General features: G+C 44.2%; 1 protein-coding gene across 2 annotated transcripts in view; it reads left to right on the forward strand.

The window, feature by feature from the left end:
* The window catches only part of LOC126542274 (ankyrin repeat and IBR domain-containing protein 1-like), a 106,035-nt gene that overhangs the window by 35,193 nt on the left and 53,615 nt on the right, over positions 1-17,227 (forward strand). For both annotated transcript variants that reach the window (XM_050189275.2, XM_055077148.1), the window contains exons 11-13: positions 6,806-6,894; positions 7,785-7,915; positions 11,758-11,892. In XM_050189275.2, the coding sequence (XP_050045232.1) occupies positions 6,806-6,894; positions 7,785-7,915; positions 11,758-11,892 (355 nt within the window). The remainder of the gene's footprint in view (positions 1-6,805; positions 6,895-7,784; positions 7,916-11,757; positions 11,893-17,227) is intronic.

A 17,227-nucleotide genomic window follows, 5' to 3' on the forward strand; every position in this document is an offset into this window, starting at 1 on the left:
AGAAAAGAAAGAGAAAAAGATCAAATAGAAGGGCATACACTTGCGCATATTCCACAATGAAAATTTATTAGCCCCTGGACTACTCGTCCTCACTTGTGCCATTGTCCTCACTAGTGCTGCCGTCGTGATCGCTGTCGTAGTCCCACAGCAAGTCGTCGTCCACCAAAATTCAGCACTTCACAAACAACTGCACTATAACATTGCATGGAACGACCGCCCATGACAAGTGCATCGAGCCGCACACAGCCGCTAGGGAGGCTCTTTTCAAACTCCTGGTTGGCATACGCTCACAGCTTACTGCTGCTAGTCACTTATTGGCCCTGACCAATCGTATTTCAGTGATGTACACTGCAATCATGGCCTCCAGCTCCGGAAAGAGGCCCGTCTTTGACCCATGGAAGTCTCTCTGCTTGCTGTCACAGCTGAAAACTCTGCCTCGCTGCTGCCGTCACTCCTGCACCACCCGTTACGAAACATTGAACTTGCAGCCTACCGCGCATTTGTGTGTCTCTTCTGAGGAAAGAATGGCAGCCCTCTTGAACGTTGCCAATAACGAGATGCTTATTAGACATTGAGCACTCATGGTGATTCATGAAACAGTACAGTAAAACTTGCCCAGCAGTCAAGTCGAACGCGTCGGACAAAGAGTCAAACATACTCTGGAAGCTTTGCCATTCAGTGTGTTCGTGCTGCCGCGATTGGAACAGCTACCCTTTCGTCAGCTATCGAATCGTCTGTCCATAGTAAAAGTAAAAAAAGAAGAGAGGAGTGAATAAGTGCACGAAATAACCTAACGCTACAGGTAGAACCGTAGAATACATTAAAATTGTAATTGTTCCATAGCGTTCCTGATATCTTGTTTGTGTCGCCTTTATTGGCAGTGCCATGCTTTGGTTTCAATTGTAAGTCGACATCTCCCCCCCCTCTCAATATGTGTTAAACGATTGGTAGCCTGGGCATTCTGCTGAAGGATGCCTAGAACTTAAGTAAAGTGGAAGAGCAGCGAGGGCTACCGACACTAGGGCACTGGCAGCACAGGTGTGCATGCACTCTGATTGTGGTGAGATCGGTCTGGTGACAAGTACATATGGTTACGTGTGGAAAGACACAGACGAAAGAGGCTATTTACACGCTATTTACACTGGCTATTTACGCTATTTACACGTTTCTTGAGCATCGCTCGATGATATCGTAATAATATAAACTAGTTCAAGTTGCTTTTAAAATATTACAGAAGCCTTTTAGTGATCTTGGAGCTCTTAAAATGAACAAGAAAGTAAAGAAAGAGTCGCTAACCTACTTGCAAAAGTTGAGGTTTGTAAACTTTTGGCAGCATGGTACACCTTCTCAATGAGTTTAGACAGACTTTTTCCTTTGCTTGCTAACAGGAAAAGTCTATAAGAAAATATGCTACTCTTTGCCACATAACTTAGATCTTTTGGTTGGCCGACGAGAATAGACGGACTTGCAGGTGTCATTATGGTAGTAGTTGTTCATTTGACTTCCCAGCAGACTGGTCAAGTTGGCCTAGTTAGTTGGATTGCTAGCTGAACAACCCCTGCCACAGTGAAATCAATTGGCCCCAAGCAGGTGTTCCGTACTACAAGTCGGCACCCACCGGGATGCTCCCATGCAACTTCCTTGGATAGCATCAAACCAGTGTGTGTGGGTGGCACGGATATCATGATGTGGCAGAGTGTCATTGGTGAGGCCGAACTTCCCGAGCCCAAAACTCTTCTTGCAGCTGATCACACTGGACCAGTTTGGAAACCTGAGTATTCATGCACACATTTGAATGAAACTTACAAGGTGTTTCCAAAAAAATTCAGCACATAATTAACAAGTACAGTCAAACCTCGATATAAGAAATGTGGATATGACAAATTATCAGACATAACGAAGTAAATGTAATATGGATGTCACGCAGCACACTCTCGATCACGATCGAGCCTGATCGGGCTCAAATTTTTTTGTTGCGATTGGCTTTTTTGTGCAAACTACAGGAGGGAGCCAATCGTTGTTGAAAATTTTGATCTGGATCAGGCTCGATTGCGATTGAAAGGGGCATTGTGACACCAGTGTTAAATGTTCCGTGATGGTATCAGTGTGTAACAAACATATACTTACAATGGATATTGAATATAATAAAGGTATATTCATGTTGAGTGCTACTTTGTTGTACCGACGTTCGATTGTGCAGGATAATAGAAATGGTTAAAAGTCCTACAGCTAAATAAACATGAATTATGTAAGTACTAGTAGTTAAATATAACGCAGCAGAAGCAACAGTAGTTGAAGAAGTAGGAAAGCTGGGCACGTTGAGTAATTGTTTATATTAAGCAGTCCAGGTCTGATATTATTTTACGGTTCCTGCTCCAAGCATGACACTGTTACTGTCAATCCCAGATATATTAAACTCAGATATATAAAATTATTGTCTATATCGAACAGTTGTAAAATCCCCTTGAATGTCCCACCCAAAAGTATCGCAATTTACTTACTACATGTACCTTGAACTCCTGTTCACTGCCACATTCGATATATTAAACGCTGTGCCGTACCAAGCCCTTGCAAGATCGCTTCTCCTAATCGAAACAAGATCACGTCTTGCATCGTCAGAAGTATTTAAGGCCGATGAAATTGAAACGGCATTGTTTTAAGAAGCTTATGGTGTCAAATGAGCGACTGAATCTGAAGGGCAATTGGTGCCGTAGAGGAAAAATATGCGGATCCTACACACTGTGGTAATCAATGTAAGCGAAGCTTTCAATGCTGTTCAGTTTGATTGACAGTAATTAGCAGTGATGTTGACGGCAAATGTTGAATTTCTTTAACGTTTAGTCCAGTTGCAGTTGCATCTGCCTTTAGCCTCTACATCCCAGACAATGTATTGTCTAAATAAAGCATTCAAACAAACACGAGAGTGGGGAGTTGATGTTAAATGTTTCCTTACATGCATCACTGCTGTTTGTCTGCGTAGTGCACAGAACACACAGAGGGAGGTGTCTGCTTGAGGCGTTGTTGTGCGCCGTAGTTCATAATATCTGAGAGGGTTGTGCATATTCATTGCCTCGTATGGCACATCACGTTGTGGCAGAAGTATTAAACTTAAATTGAATTATGGGGCTGTACGTGCCAAAACGACAGTCGGATTATGAGGCATGCCATAGTGGGTAACTCGGTATTAATTTTGACTCTGTGGTGCTCTTTAATGTGTCCCTAAATCTAAGTCTATGAGCGTCTTTTATTTCGGCCCTGTAGAAATGCGGCTGCCGCGATCAGTATCAAACTCGAGCAATGCCACAGTGGCAAAGCTACTGTGGTGGGCACAGAAGTGCCCACCGCTTCCATAGTATTGCCTAGGCCGTACGGTGTTCTATAATGCGGCTCTGCTTCTGCACGCCCTGCGTAAGTTGTCCGCTTAACAAATTTGCATGGTGTTTATTTTTGGGAAATAGCAGAAACATACCATACCATACCTTGAACTTGAATTGATCCCATTTGTCCGAAACCGCGGTTGTGTCTATATAGTAGCGGATGCCCTACTGGAGATGCTTCACCGAAGGGTTTGTCTTCTTGTAGACAATGACTTTCTGTGAATGGCATTTTAGGATTCTGCGAGCGGCCAAAATGAATCGGAGCCCGACACAAACATGGATAGAGAGAGAGAGAGTAAAACTTTATTCAATCTAAATAAACTAAGGCACGATGGTTGGAGCCCCTATTCCAGGGCCCCACTGGCACGAGCGGCTCGCTGGGCTTGGTCCAGAAGAGCCAACTGGCTCTCCCGACCCTCGTCCGCAAGCCATGCCTCCCACTGCCTATTCCTCATTAGTGGATGTTGGTGTAATATGGGACTGTCTATGTGCGGCGGCCTCCTGGGGCACTCCCATGTGATGTGTTTTAGTGTGGGTGTGTCTGTGCACCACGGGCACTCGTCAGTGAACCTCGTGGGGTGTATTCTGTGTAGGTGGTGCAGGTTGGGGTATGTATTCGTCTGAATACGACGCCAGTCCCTCTCCTGTTCGCTGTTTAAATCGGAGTGAGGATGTCCAAAACGTCTCCGCTCCTGCCTTTGCTGTAGGAGGATGTCACGAGAATTCGGTGAAAGGACGTCGCTAGGCCATGCCGTTGCTCGGACGTTCAAACCTCGAGCAATACGGTCTGCCCTAGCGTTTCCTGCCAGTCGCTCGTGGGCCGGACACCAGACGATAGTGTGGTGCCCCTCTAGTTGAGTGCCTAAAATTTTGATTAATTATTGATTTGGGTGCCGTTCCTTGTAAAAACAGGCGGCAGGCCGCTTGTGAATCGGTTAATATGACAGCCGAATTGGTTTGGCGCTCGGCGTCCTGAATGGCCAAGGCGATGGCTGCAGCCTCTGCCACGCATGCCGAGGAGGTTTTGAAGGATGCCGTTGTTATGTTGTTGTTGTCTTTATAAAGTTTGGATTTAACAAAATCACCACGCGCCTCATCTGCACTTCGTAGAAAGATGCATTGCTGCAGTGGCGTGCGAGACTCATCGGATTGGAAAACATTTATTGGGCTCTACAAAAGAGATCTTCGCAGCTTCAGACGGCCTCTTCCATCTTCTGATGGATTCTTCTGTCTGTAATCACAGGGTTGGTGCCCTAGTCCAAGGCTCCACTGTGTATGGCCAACCCGCGAGCTCGCTCTACTAGGCACTTTTGGCCGTTCATGCTTACGCTGGAAAGCATACTCTCCCACTGTTCCGCACTCGGGTTTTTAATTTTATAGATAGTTGGGGATTCAATATTTTGACAGGCCCATGATATGTGGTATAGATCTGGTTTCTCTCCGCACCATGGGCACTTAGCCTCATACTGTGTAGGGAAAATTTTATTGTGAAGGTTTAGATTCGGGAAAGTACCCGTCTGCAGTTGTCGCCATGCAACAGCATCCTCTCTGCTTAGATCCTTATCTGGGGGTAGGTATTTCAGTCTGACCCCTTTATAATAATTTAGGATATCTGAGTAGCCCATGGGTACTGACTCGGGTTCCTCAAGGCTGGATGTGTCGGACGCCCGGTTGGTATGCCCTCGAGCTATCCTATCCGCCTCTTGGTTCCCTGTTATGCCAGTGTGCCCTGGTACCCAGATTATGGTATGCTGAACTTTGTTTCCCGGGTCGCATGAGCAGAGTATGTGGCGTGCTCTGCGCCCAATTCTGCCGTTTGTATAATTACGGCATGCTGCTTGAGAGTCTGTTATTATTGTTAGGGACCTGCCAGATCGATAGCCCTCCAGTGCTGCCAGAGCCACAGCTGCCTCTTCGGCCTCGACTACCATGCAGTCCTGTAGTGATGCGCTGGTGATCTCCTTGAGGTCCGAATTAACCACCGACGCCACTGCTCTGCTGTTTTGTCTTCCGTCTTTGACTAACGTTGCCGCGTCCGTATACCTTGTGTTGTCCTTGATCGCCAAGGTTCTCTGCCCGTACTCCGCTCTTGCTTCTCTACGCGCCTTGTGCAGGTTCCGGTCCATATTCTTGGGTATCGGTGCGACTCGCAGTGTACTGCGATACTTGTCCGGAATGGCCTCTGTACATTCGATCTCTTGGATCATGTTGCCGCAGCCGTATCTTCGCAGGAGCACCCTTCCCATGGGGGTCTGCATCAACCTACGTGCCTGAGAGCATAGTAGTGCTTCTCTCAGTTCACTGAAGGTATTGTGCAGTCCCAGGGCCAGCAGTTTCTCGGTCGATGTGCACTGCGGCATTTGAAGCGCAGTTTCGTACGCCTTTCGCAGTATGGCGTCCGCTTGTTCTTCTTCTTGCTTGATGCATTTGTCCTCACGCTGTGCGATTCGTGGCTCCACACTGAACACGTTTCATTCGTGCTAACATGGTTACTTACACATGAGTGAGAATAGACTCGGATGTTCAGCAAGCTGAAAGCCACTTTCAAAACTAACAGCTTGTGTAGTGTTGGTAGTCACCGATGCAAAGGCTGGAGGAAAAAAGGTTGAGAACGAAGGGACGTACCGGTCGCGAGGCGTCAGAAGCGCTGAGCGGCACACAAGAAGAGATGTGTGGGCATTCTTAAAGGGCTATCGAGAAGCACGGATGACTGGTCCTGAAACCAGGCATAACAATCTGGCTCATTGCCTACGTATGACGATCGGTCGTTTAAATGGTGTATTATTGGTGTTGTAACAGACCTGCGGCTGAGCACATTCACGAGCGATTTGCAGTACAGGTGTGCTGATGGCAACGTGGTGCATATCCATAAAGGCTAATTTGCTTCTGCGATGCATCTATTTCTACCTTACCTTGAATAAAAACGTGCAATGAGCACTTCAACACATGCAAGGCACACTGTGATGTCGCATCTGGGCAAAGCAGGCTTTTAGGTTTAGTGTTTCTAGCAGTATACTGAAGACCATTCCACAGAACGAGCAACTTGGGACGTTCGTGTGCAAAAAAAATAAATATATAAACTTTTGTTCGTTGAACGTGCCCATGGAGAAGCAAACTGGTAATTCCCGCTTTTCATGCTCTAGGGATACTGGCCGAGTCGTGCGTAGGTCTCTAATAAGCTTCAGATAGGTATATTTTTTATTTGAAGTTATCGATATACAGAACTGTTTCGTGATACCCTTCGAGTTCGATATAGTATATGGGATCGACTGTATAATGAGCTTTGACTATATGAAAGCCTTCCATACCTGTCCTACCACAGTTATGTCGCTCGTTACTTCTGATGAAAATTTGTACTCTCCATTTAATGTTTGATTGCTTATGGCATGTTATTTTACTTGTGCCATGTACCTTTACATCATTTGCAGGGAATGCTTGGGCCTAGCACATGCACCTTGTTGCTGTGAAAAGTGGAAAGAGTGGCAAAAGAAAGTGGCGGAGGCTAAACCTGAGGAATGTGCGTGGCAATATCACCTCTTCATTATTCTTTATTGTATACGGGTTGTTTAATTGGTTCATATGTTGGTACTCACATTTTTTCTTTCCTTTGATTAAATAGTCCTTTTTTTGTATGTGTGCGTGTGTGTGGTCATAGCTAGAAAAGAATTAAGACGGCAAGCTGGGCGAGTTGGTGACTGAACATGTTCCTATGGGTGGGCAGCGCAACCCGGACGTGTTGTGTTCTTCCTCTCGTCCTTCGTCCGGGTTGCGCTGCCCACCCATAGGAACATGCTAGAAAAGAAATCGATAGTTTCACCTGAAGGTGAAGCATTGAAAGCTATATCAAGGTTTAGTGTTGCACTGAAGGAGTCTGAGAATGCTGGCATGACACGTCTCTGGTGCGTGAGATGGGACATAATGAAAATCATCAGGGTTTGTCAGATTCCCAAGAAAGGCTTACATAGATTTAGCTTAACGTTTACTATCCATTGTGCTCATACCAGTGCATGCACCATGATGTGGTATACACAAGGGTGCTCGGCAGGAATGCTAATATGTGTGCCCACAACGCTCATGTGAGCCAGGAGAAGCCAGAATGCCGCCCTGGCTCCCACAGAGCAGATTTAGTGGATCGTGACTGTGCATCCACTTAGTTTCGTGGCTGTTGCAGCCGAATGCATGTCTCTGGAGACTTTAAGCACTCTACAGGTGGGCCACGCATGTGCATCGCAACCATCGGCATGCCGCTGGCACTGCCGACACCATTAATGTGCCTCGGGTGGCCTTTTAATTGCTATCGCAATAAGACAAAAACAAAGTGGCTTCTTGCAGAGTCTTAGTGTGCTGACAATCGCACTTTGTTGCTCTTTTGGTCTGTTACCTAAGCAAATTTTTTTTTCGTGACAGTAAAGAGTGCCTGCAGTCGTACTGAAGAAGCTGCGAATTGCCTCTGGATGGTCACAAATTCAAAGCCATGCCCCTGCTGTAAGTCTCCCATTCAAAAGAACGAAGGATGCAACCACATTAAGTGCTACAAGGTTGGTATGGCAGTTCCGTCTGTGCACCTCTCTTGCTGTCAAACTGTGCTGCACAAGGAGTTATTTTAATATGGATGCCATCAAAAACTGCCTTTCTCCTAGACTATGCATGCTGTCTGCATTGGAAAGACGAATTCTGAAGGCCGCACATGAGTGATTCGGAGTTATTTACTTGGATTTCTGCACGTTTCATCTTAATTAAGCAGTGTGCAGATTTACCTTTCTGGGTGCTAGCTTCCATGTTTATGATGAAAAACCACATTTCTTGGTGACATTAAATGTGCGTGATTTTTTTTTAATAATAATTTTTCTGCTATTAGACAAGTATGCACCTTACACTATATTTGAGCTCACAAGCAAGTTTTTGTGATACCTGATGTGTTGGTGCAGTCACTGTGATGCTGTGCTGCTGACGTGAGGTTGTGTCTTTGATCTTGTTGTCTGCCTACTAATGAGGGTAAAATGCAAAAACGCCTGTGTTCAAAGCCCCTCTCTCCACTGTGGTGTCCCTCACACGCCTTTGTGCAGATTCTCGACGTTAAGCCCCACAATTTATTTACTTTTTGTGATATTTGTAAATGCATGGCTGTTTACCCCTTTGAGGGTCAAAGGCATAAATATACAGTGCTGCGAATAAGTCCCAAATAATCATTGCCGCATATTTGCGACAATGCCTCTATGTTTGAAAAACACACTAATTTTTCAACTCCTTCTTGCCCAGTAAGTTCTGCCAGCCCGTGTGGATATAAGAAATTTTTTTTTTGCTCCGTAGTCTCTTGGTTTTAATTCCACGGCTTCTTTGTGCCGTCGTGCTGGGGACTGCTCGTGCATCCGAGCATGCGTGGTCGTGTGCTGGTTAGTTTTTATTTCGTCTCATGGACTGTTTTCGTTTGTCGTGCTCGCAAAAACTCTTGCAAAACTCGTTTCTAACCTCTCAAAGGGTCACTGCTTGATGGTTGCTCATTTATTGCTCACAGGAGTGCGATTACATCTGTTCACAGGCGGGTGCTGGCATATACAAATGATGCCACCGTATACGAAATACCAATGATGCTGCCATGCTTGTGTTTCTTTTCTCGGGAGTCGCAAAAACCGACTGCCCCTACTGCAAATTTCTGACTTATCTTGTTTTTCTAACGGGCTCACAACCATAGTTTTCTTGCATGCACTTGCGCACACAGGTAAATTGCACGCTGTGGACAGGTGAACTACTGCCCAAGTACCAAATCGAAATGTACAGTTAAAACTCAATGTAATGAAGTTGGTAAAATTGTAAGTTTGCTTCATTATATCAAAATGTTGTTATAGTATAGAAATTTGATCTTTTATGCAAGTAAGTACAGTCGCTGATGGATCTTTTTTTGAACGGAAGGGGCCACAATACTTTCTGGCAATCACAGAAAAGCAAACTTGAATGAGTACAACAAAAAGTCATTTTGTTGAATTTCACAGTCGGCTTTAAAGGATACTGTTTCGTGCCATGTCAACAATATCTTCACATCGGCAATACGAAGCGAAGCCAGCCATGCTTTCGTGGCCCCTGCACCTTATGCTGTCGCCCATACTGGGACGACATCATGAAAAGCGCCGGCAACGGGGAGTGAATGCTTTGTCTACCTTTAGCGTCAACCTGTCTTCGAAACTCGAGATTATGCAACTCCCAGCACTAACCGTAGAGGAAGACAGTGCATGACACCATGCCATCTCAGCTCGCCCAGTCTTCGCACACATGCCAGATTACCTCTAAAACAGGGCACCCAAGCTCTGTATGCACTGAGCCACTCAGTAGCCATAAGCTGGATAAGGAGACGTGCGCCAACCTGCCTCCCTACTCCCTCTAACCGCTGCCTGTGCACATGCTTGATCACGTCGTCGTGAGGTTGCTTCTCTCTCCTCTTTTCCCTTGCTTGCACGGGATGATGGTGCTCATCAAGCCACCATCCTTCTCGGCTTACTCTTGCACTTAAAGCATACAGTGTGTGGGGGGACATTATGCAAAACGGGACACTGCTCTGCTTTGGCAGTTGCTCTTGGTGGTCGTGAGATTTGAGAGGGGCTTAGCAACCAGTCTCCTGTAATTCAACCATTTGACCCACGTCCGCGGCAGTTTCCATTTATTGTCTCGGTATACCTTTGCCGCGACAGTAAAATTTCTTTATGTTGGAAATCGTGTATAAACACACTTCATATGTTGAAGTTCAACATGCATTGTGTTCTTTAAACAAAAATAACCACAAGAAGAAGGAAGACAAATACTTCATTATATTCGAAATTTACTTCGTTATCTTGGAAACTTTTTTGTATTGAGGTTTAACTGTTTATTCCTGCATAATAATAATAATAATAATAATAATAATAATAATAATAATAATAATAATAATAATAATAATCATCATCCTATTTTATGTCCACTGCAGGACGAAAGCCTCTCCCTGTGATCTCCAATTACCCCTGTCTAGTGTATTCACTTTTTATTCGTATTATAAATATTTATGCACGCCCATCTGTATATATGAATAAAAAATACATGTTTACCTATGGAAAATATTTTTTTATCACTTTATGGTCACCCTATAAAAAATTGCAGCAATTTTTTATAAATAGACCGCTCTGAAGATTTTAAATCCGCAGTTAAAAAAACCGACCCTGAGGGGTCGCACTTGGTGAAAAAAAAAATTGACCTTCAAAAGATTAAGCTGAACTGAGGACTGTAGCAGAATGGTAAAATAGCAACAAGTATAATTGCATTTACTCAGTATCACGTTGCTTATGCAAAGGCGTTGCCAGACCTGTTCGCATGTTAGTCAAATTCTCCCTATTGTGGATTTAGTTCACCTACTGTGCAGGTTTGCTTCAGTCTTCTGTTTATTTTTTCTATTGACTAATAATAAACAGTTACACTGTCAGTATCTTTCAGCCCTTAATCCATTCCAAAGTTTAATGTGGGTGGCTGTGGGTATTCCGTGCATTAAAGACGACTTATTTTCTTTACAAGATTTGTTTTTCATACTATTGCATCTCTATATTAATGGCTCATGAAGCTCAATGCACGCGTGCTTTCAATGAGAACTAGAAAGTAAATCAAATACAGGTTTCCCAGAGTATTCCACATTTATATAACCTTATTATGTACTAACTTAAGTACAAAATTTAGCTATAAATGGCACAATATTAATTATAGTCAAACCCACTTATAAACAATATACTGAATATCACAATGAGCAGCCACAGCACTCTGAACTTTTGTTCTTGTTCTGTGGTAAAACAAACTGATTACTGTGATATTCTCATGCCACATTATTGGTTGCAACAAATAATCTGACTACTGCATGATGCAATATTCTGAATAAGAAAAAAAAAAAAAAGGACGAGCTGTGCCTTCGCTGCACTCACATCGTGTGCGGTGCAGGTGGACCGGCATGCCTCCCTTCCGCACCTCCGAAACACAAACATGAGGGGTTGAAGGGAGAGAATTGTAGGAGGCTCATGATGCAGCGAAGGAATGTGGGTAGCACACAAGAGAATATGCTGGCTTGCGTTTTTTTTTCTTCATTTCGTGTTTTTTTTTTCTTTCGGTGCACACACCCAGTAGGCAGATTTATGCGAACATTGATATAAGTGGTTTATGTTACCATAGAGTACACACAAAAGTTCACTTGGTTATAAATGGGTTCAACTGTACTTTCTGTTTAATTAAAAGGTTTGATGTTGGTCCTCCCTGTTTAGCTTTTTTGTGTATGTAACCCAGTTGCAACAATTATTAGTTACAGCAATTACGTTTTCTCTGCACATTAATATTGTTATAAAGGGGTTTGACTCTTTTTTTCTCATGTTTGTTTCAGTGCAAGCATGACTTTTGCTGGGTCTGCCTAGAACCATGGAAGAGGCACAGCTCTGCGACTGGTGGATACTTTCGTTGCAACAGGTTTGAGGCTGTGAACCGTGCTGAGGAGCACGCAGGTGCTATTATCAGTGAGGTGAATATGCTTGTTATATCTTGCTTCCTTATGGCCTAGGCATAAGCTTTGGTTTAGTTTACTTAAGCAATTCCGTTTGGCCAGGTAGTCCAAGCACTTCCGTATTTGCACCAGTGATTGGCGCATGGCTTACAGTTTCAGCTTCATTTCATTGCCATAGGAATTATACGGACATTTGAGGCATGTTTCCACCATCACTGTCGTCACTGCCGCGCTTTCACAGTATTGATGGCGCATGTGAGGCTCGCATACAGAGGGTTAGAAGGTCTCTAAGGACGTGCGTGATGCGCAGTGCATTTGGCTGCAGGATGCCCTATTGAAGTAGACGCACTGTCACGCTCCGCTCACTCGGCTCTGCCAGAGCCGGGGCTGCATATTCTACCTTTCGCTGATGGCATGAGCGTCGCGCACACACATATTAGCGTTCCTGCTGATCAGCTGTGTGCATACCACACCTTCGTCTGTGGGTATACACTGGTCTGAGCAGAATGGACAGCAAACATCAAGCTGAAGCCATATAATCCTTTCATTGGGTGCTGACAAATGCTGTTGGCTTTCCTTCAGTATTGTCTCGAGAACCGTTGATGTGCTATGCCTGCAATGCCACTGGTGGCGCTGTTTATCACACCACAGTTGTGAGACACCTGGTAACTGCCAGGGCACTGTTTCAGCTGTGTGGGATTGGTTACTTTGTCTGCTGCATTGAGTCGACATTTGCAGCTGCAAATCTGACATACGCAAATCTGAGCCTTGCTGTCACTTCCTGTGCTTTGCCCATCAGGCGAAACTGCTAATTTTTTATTAGTATTGTCCTTGCAGCTTCAACAAGAAGCTGCACAAGTTAGGCAGTGGCCGTAGGGTCAAGAGAGACACTTGAAATTGGAGGAGTCATATTGCGAATAAAACCAGTAATTTTCTCCTATGTCTAAACCAACCTGCATCCCCTCCCCCACCCTTGCCTTTTTTCCTGTTTAGGCACCAATGAAGCACTGAAAATTTTGTAAACAGCTTTTTTTGTTCATGCCTTGAAACCTCAAATACAAACTCGTATGCCTTGTTTGACTTAGTGTACGTATGCCTTGTTTGACTTAGTGTGACGTCAAAGGTGGCTTGGTGCTTCATGTGCAGTTGTGGAGGGCTTCTGCAAAAAGCAAATGTTGCATAGTGAGTCAAAGAAGCGTTATGTGCCAAATTACTAATGAGAAAATATGAGACCGAAACCTGATGCCGTGTGTGAAAACTAGGGGTGTGTGAATAATGAATAGTAGATTTCGAATCTAATATTGAATTGAATCCAGAAAAAAAGCTGAATAATAAATCAAACTGTTCGTTTGATGTTGGCAAAATTCCGAATGAATATTTTTGCTTACTTCAGCCTGTTTATTAAGCTGCATGAATAAATACAATAACTATGTGCAATAACAGTAGGAAGAAAAGCACTGATCCAAACAACCTTCTTGATTGATGTCAGAAATAGGCCAATAGCAGTCGTCTGGGGGAATCATGCATATGAGAACATATGCAAGCCACCGGCAACTTCGAAATGTGTGCGGAGAAGGCCTCATTTGCATGAGAATAAGGGAATAGGGGACCGAATAAGTGACAGTGAATAAGTGAAATTTGGCTGAGATGTTCACAGGCAGCGTATGCTATTTGTGAATTGTGTTTTTTCAACAAGCCCGAGGGTGGTTCAGGACCCCTTTAACGCTTACAAATTTTGGACAAGAAAACCCGGTGCTTCACGTGCTCGGGAGTCTCCTAGCATTGCATAACAAGAATGTAGCAAACTATCAGTAACTTGGGTATGTACACTGAAATCAAAATATACAGTATAGTCTACTCTTAATAAAGGCAACTACAAACTAGTATGCCAGCCCTGATTACTGCTCAGTTCTAGTACATGAATGTCTGCAAAATATTTTTTTTTATCAATAGAATGCATGTTGAATAGAATCAAGTGCTTTCCCCCCTGTGAAGCTAAAGAATTAGCAACATTATGTTGTACTGAATACCAATGAGGTACTCATGTTTAATAGTGTAGCTGTGCTTTATAGCAATCTCTTATTGTTTGGACAGTTTCTCTTTCCTGTTTTTTTCCAAAATATGGAAGGGCTTTCTCGTCATTACGGCAGTCAGTTATAATAAGGTCAACCTGTGCAACAGACGAAAGTGCAGACCGCACATCACATTACTTGATTGCTGCTCCACATATAGCCATCATTACTGCTGTGCGGGTCGGCTGTGGTCGGCACCGAGCATCATTTGCTACTTGTCAGGCATTTTGAAATTGGCAGGGTCACGGCAAGTGCATGCAGTAGGGCAGAAGCACTCATAGAGGCAAAGTCTGTTACCGTGTCAGGCCCATTTATGATGCGCTCGGTTCTCCTTTTGCACCAAATAACGAAGTGAGGTGCTCGCTTGCATGGCATCGAGCACGAGAGGCTCCGTGGTACATGACAGGCGGCACTCTGCAGAATCTCTGCACTGAATGTACTGAATAGGCGAAAAACCAAATAGAGGATATTCGAGTCGCAAATCCCATTATTCAAATGCTCACCGTTCAGTTTGATTCAGTGGTATTTGAATATTCACACACCCCCAATGAAAACTAAAGTGACTGCATGCACATCACGCACCTCTACCTATGTGCAAATTTCAAGAGCACATAAATTGTACCATGGATTGTGCTTTATATAATGCTTGCATACCATCCTGCTTTGGTCATTCTAGCTCCACTGACATCCATCTTTCATATAATTTCCATTCCTTTTTCTTGTTTAAGGTGATCAAACAATTTCTTTTGAAGTGTAGGTTTCCCAGCTAGAGCTTCATCTGCATTGCAAGATTGTATACAGTAAAATCTCATTCATACGTTTCGAAAAAAAAAAAAGAAAACAAGCAAGGACATACTAACTGGGAAAAAACAATGCAAATACAATAAGAAATTTGGCAAACTTAACAGTAGTTGAGGTCTATGTAATGCGAAGCGCTGCACAAATTGTTGCAGCATGAGATGCTGACTCGCACCGGGCCCAAGGGACCGAAGACTCACTTTGTAGATTTTGCAGCTTCAGCAAGCTTACGTTCGTGCTCCTCAAATTTCGCCTGTGTCAGCATCTTCCTTGGGGGAGTGTTTTGGTGGAAAGTTCTGACTTACTCAGCGAAGATCATTGCAGCACGAAATGCTGACGCTTGTTGTTGTTTTGAGGCGGTGATGGAAAACTGAAATGAAGGGAAGCTTTTGGGCATCACTGGAGCACGATGCCACGAGGGTCGCCAGAGCAGAAAATTATGCTCACTTCGCGCCACCAGGGAATGGCAGTCCGTTTGGGTTATCACCTTGAAACCTTGAAGAAACCCTGAAACAATGTTTACGATTTTGTACAAACATACCGAGTTGTTAGGGTAGGTCCTCCTGATCATCTTTTTTTAAGCGCTCCACATAAAGTGTCTAATACCCCTGACACACGGGCACTCTAAAGTCCTTTAGGTAAGGGGACATCTACCGGAAAGGCGTTCAAGTGCAGTGACACACGACAAAGGAGTATCTCCTTTACGGCAAAGTTCCTTTTCGGGAAAGGAGATCGCGCAACTACTTTTCGAGCGAAAAAGGAGTTACTCTCGCACACAGTGTGCACAACTCGTCAATAGAAGGAAACCTGCCACACAACTACGGTGCCCATAGGTATATTTTTAACCTTGCGAAAATGTTTTAATTGTTACCGGTAATACAATTTGTCGAATAGTAAAGATTTCCTCTAGCTGTACTCTTAAACGCTCACATAACGTTGCTAGTGCCGCCATGTTGAATTCCGGCAGTGTCGTCGTCGTCTGCTGCGCGCATGTGGTGTGTTCACGTCGCGAGATGGAGACTGCACAATCAGCACCCGCAGGAAGTACCCAGAAGAAACCACAGTTGTTGGAATAACATATTGAATAAAACGCGCTACGCCTGCGCGCACAAAGGAAGGGACGACAAAGACGTGAAAAAAGACGACAGAAACTTGGGCAGCACCAGAATAAACAGCACGCACAGCAAAACACCGGCTGCACATAGTTGCTGGACCAAGTTAAATGGCTGCTAACAACGCAAAAACGCGAATAAAATAAACGACTATAAGCATTATTAGCCATCAACAATGAAAAAAATATATTTTTAGGTTCTACAGTAGCTAACTGTAATTAAATACGCAGCTTTTTAAGAATGTTTTCTCTCTTGCGGCTTTAACAGCCAGCGCTATTTTTCTTGCGGCGTTCATCTGAGGAACTACCTAAAGAAGTTCGGTGCGGTGCCGTGTGTCATTGGCGCAACTCCTTTCTGCAAAGGGTCCTTCAGAGTAGCAAAAGGGGTTTACTGGAAAGGACTTTAGTTTTGCCCGTGTGTCGGGGGTATAATTTATTATAAGGTTCTAAAAGCGTGCATTGCTACTGAACGCTGCGGTGCCACTCCAAATAGTTTTTAGCTGCCCACTTGCAGTCTATGTAGTTAGTGCATTTGATGCCAGTTGGGCGAGCTATCCGATTGGCTACCCATGTAGCGTGATAGATAATTTTTCCAACTTTATGGTGAACAAATGTTGTTCGTAATAGGTGAAGTGTTGGTTAATTTGTTTCTATAACAAAATGTAACAGAAAGAGAATACACAATGACAATTCATCACTACACTCAAGCACTTCCAGCACACAGCAAGCGTTGTCTGCTCGTGTTACAACATGCTCCATTTTGATGCGAGCTGCGTGGTCAGTGCTGGTTTTGAGGTTTCTTTTTTTCTAGCATTGTGGATTGCCTTTGTTGCATTGTGGGCCATAAACATAACGATTGGCAACATATCAAGCTGTGAGATCATGTCCCTCTGCAAGGCAACAGGCAAGCTGAGTGGCTGCAGCGTGTTGCACTGTGGGTGTCTGAACAGCACCAGGATCTATGCGTTTGTGGCCGTCACTTTGTGCCTGAGGATTAGTACCTCAATAGAGAGCTGTAGCATGTCTGGTTTTCCATTGAATATAGGTGGACTGGATGATCTGCTAGATGGGATGAGGTGAAAACGTGAGCAACCTGCAGGTTGCAGCCATCTGGTGGCTCAGAGCTCAACGAGACAAACACAGAGCTAATATAGCATTAACCAAGTGTATTTTACCTTGCTGCTGGCGTAAATTAAATGGTTAGCACATCTTTTTAAAGGCTTGAAATGTTTTACACTTGGTTACAGCAAATATTAGCTCTTTGTTTGGCTGGTTAGGCTCTGCGCCACCAAGTGGCTGCACTGTGCAAGCTGCTCACATTTGCCCTATATGAAGCCTCTTCATCACAGCGCTAGCAGTATGGAGGGGCTTT

Source organism: Dermacentor andersoni, chromosome 2, assembly GCF_023375885.2.
Source record: "Dermacentor andersoni chromosome 2, qqDerAnde1_hic_scaffold, whole genome shotgun sequence".
NCBI lineage: Eukaryota > Metazoa > Arthropoda > Arachnida > Ixodida > Ixodidae > Dermacentor > Dermacentor andersoni.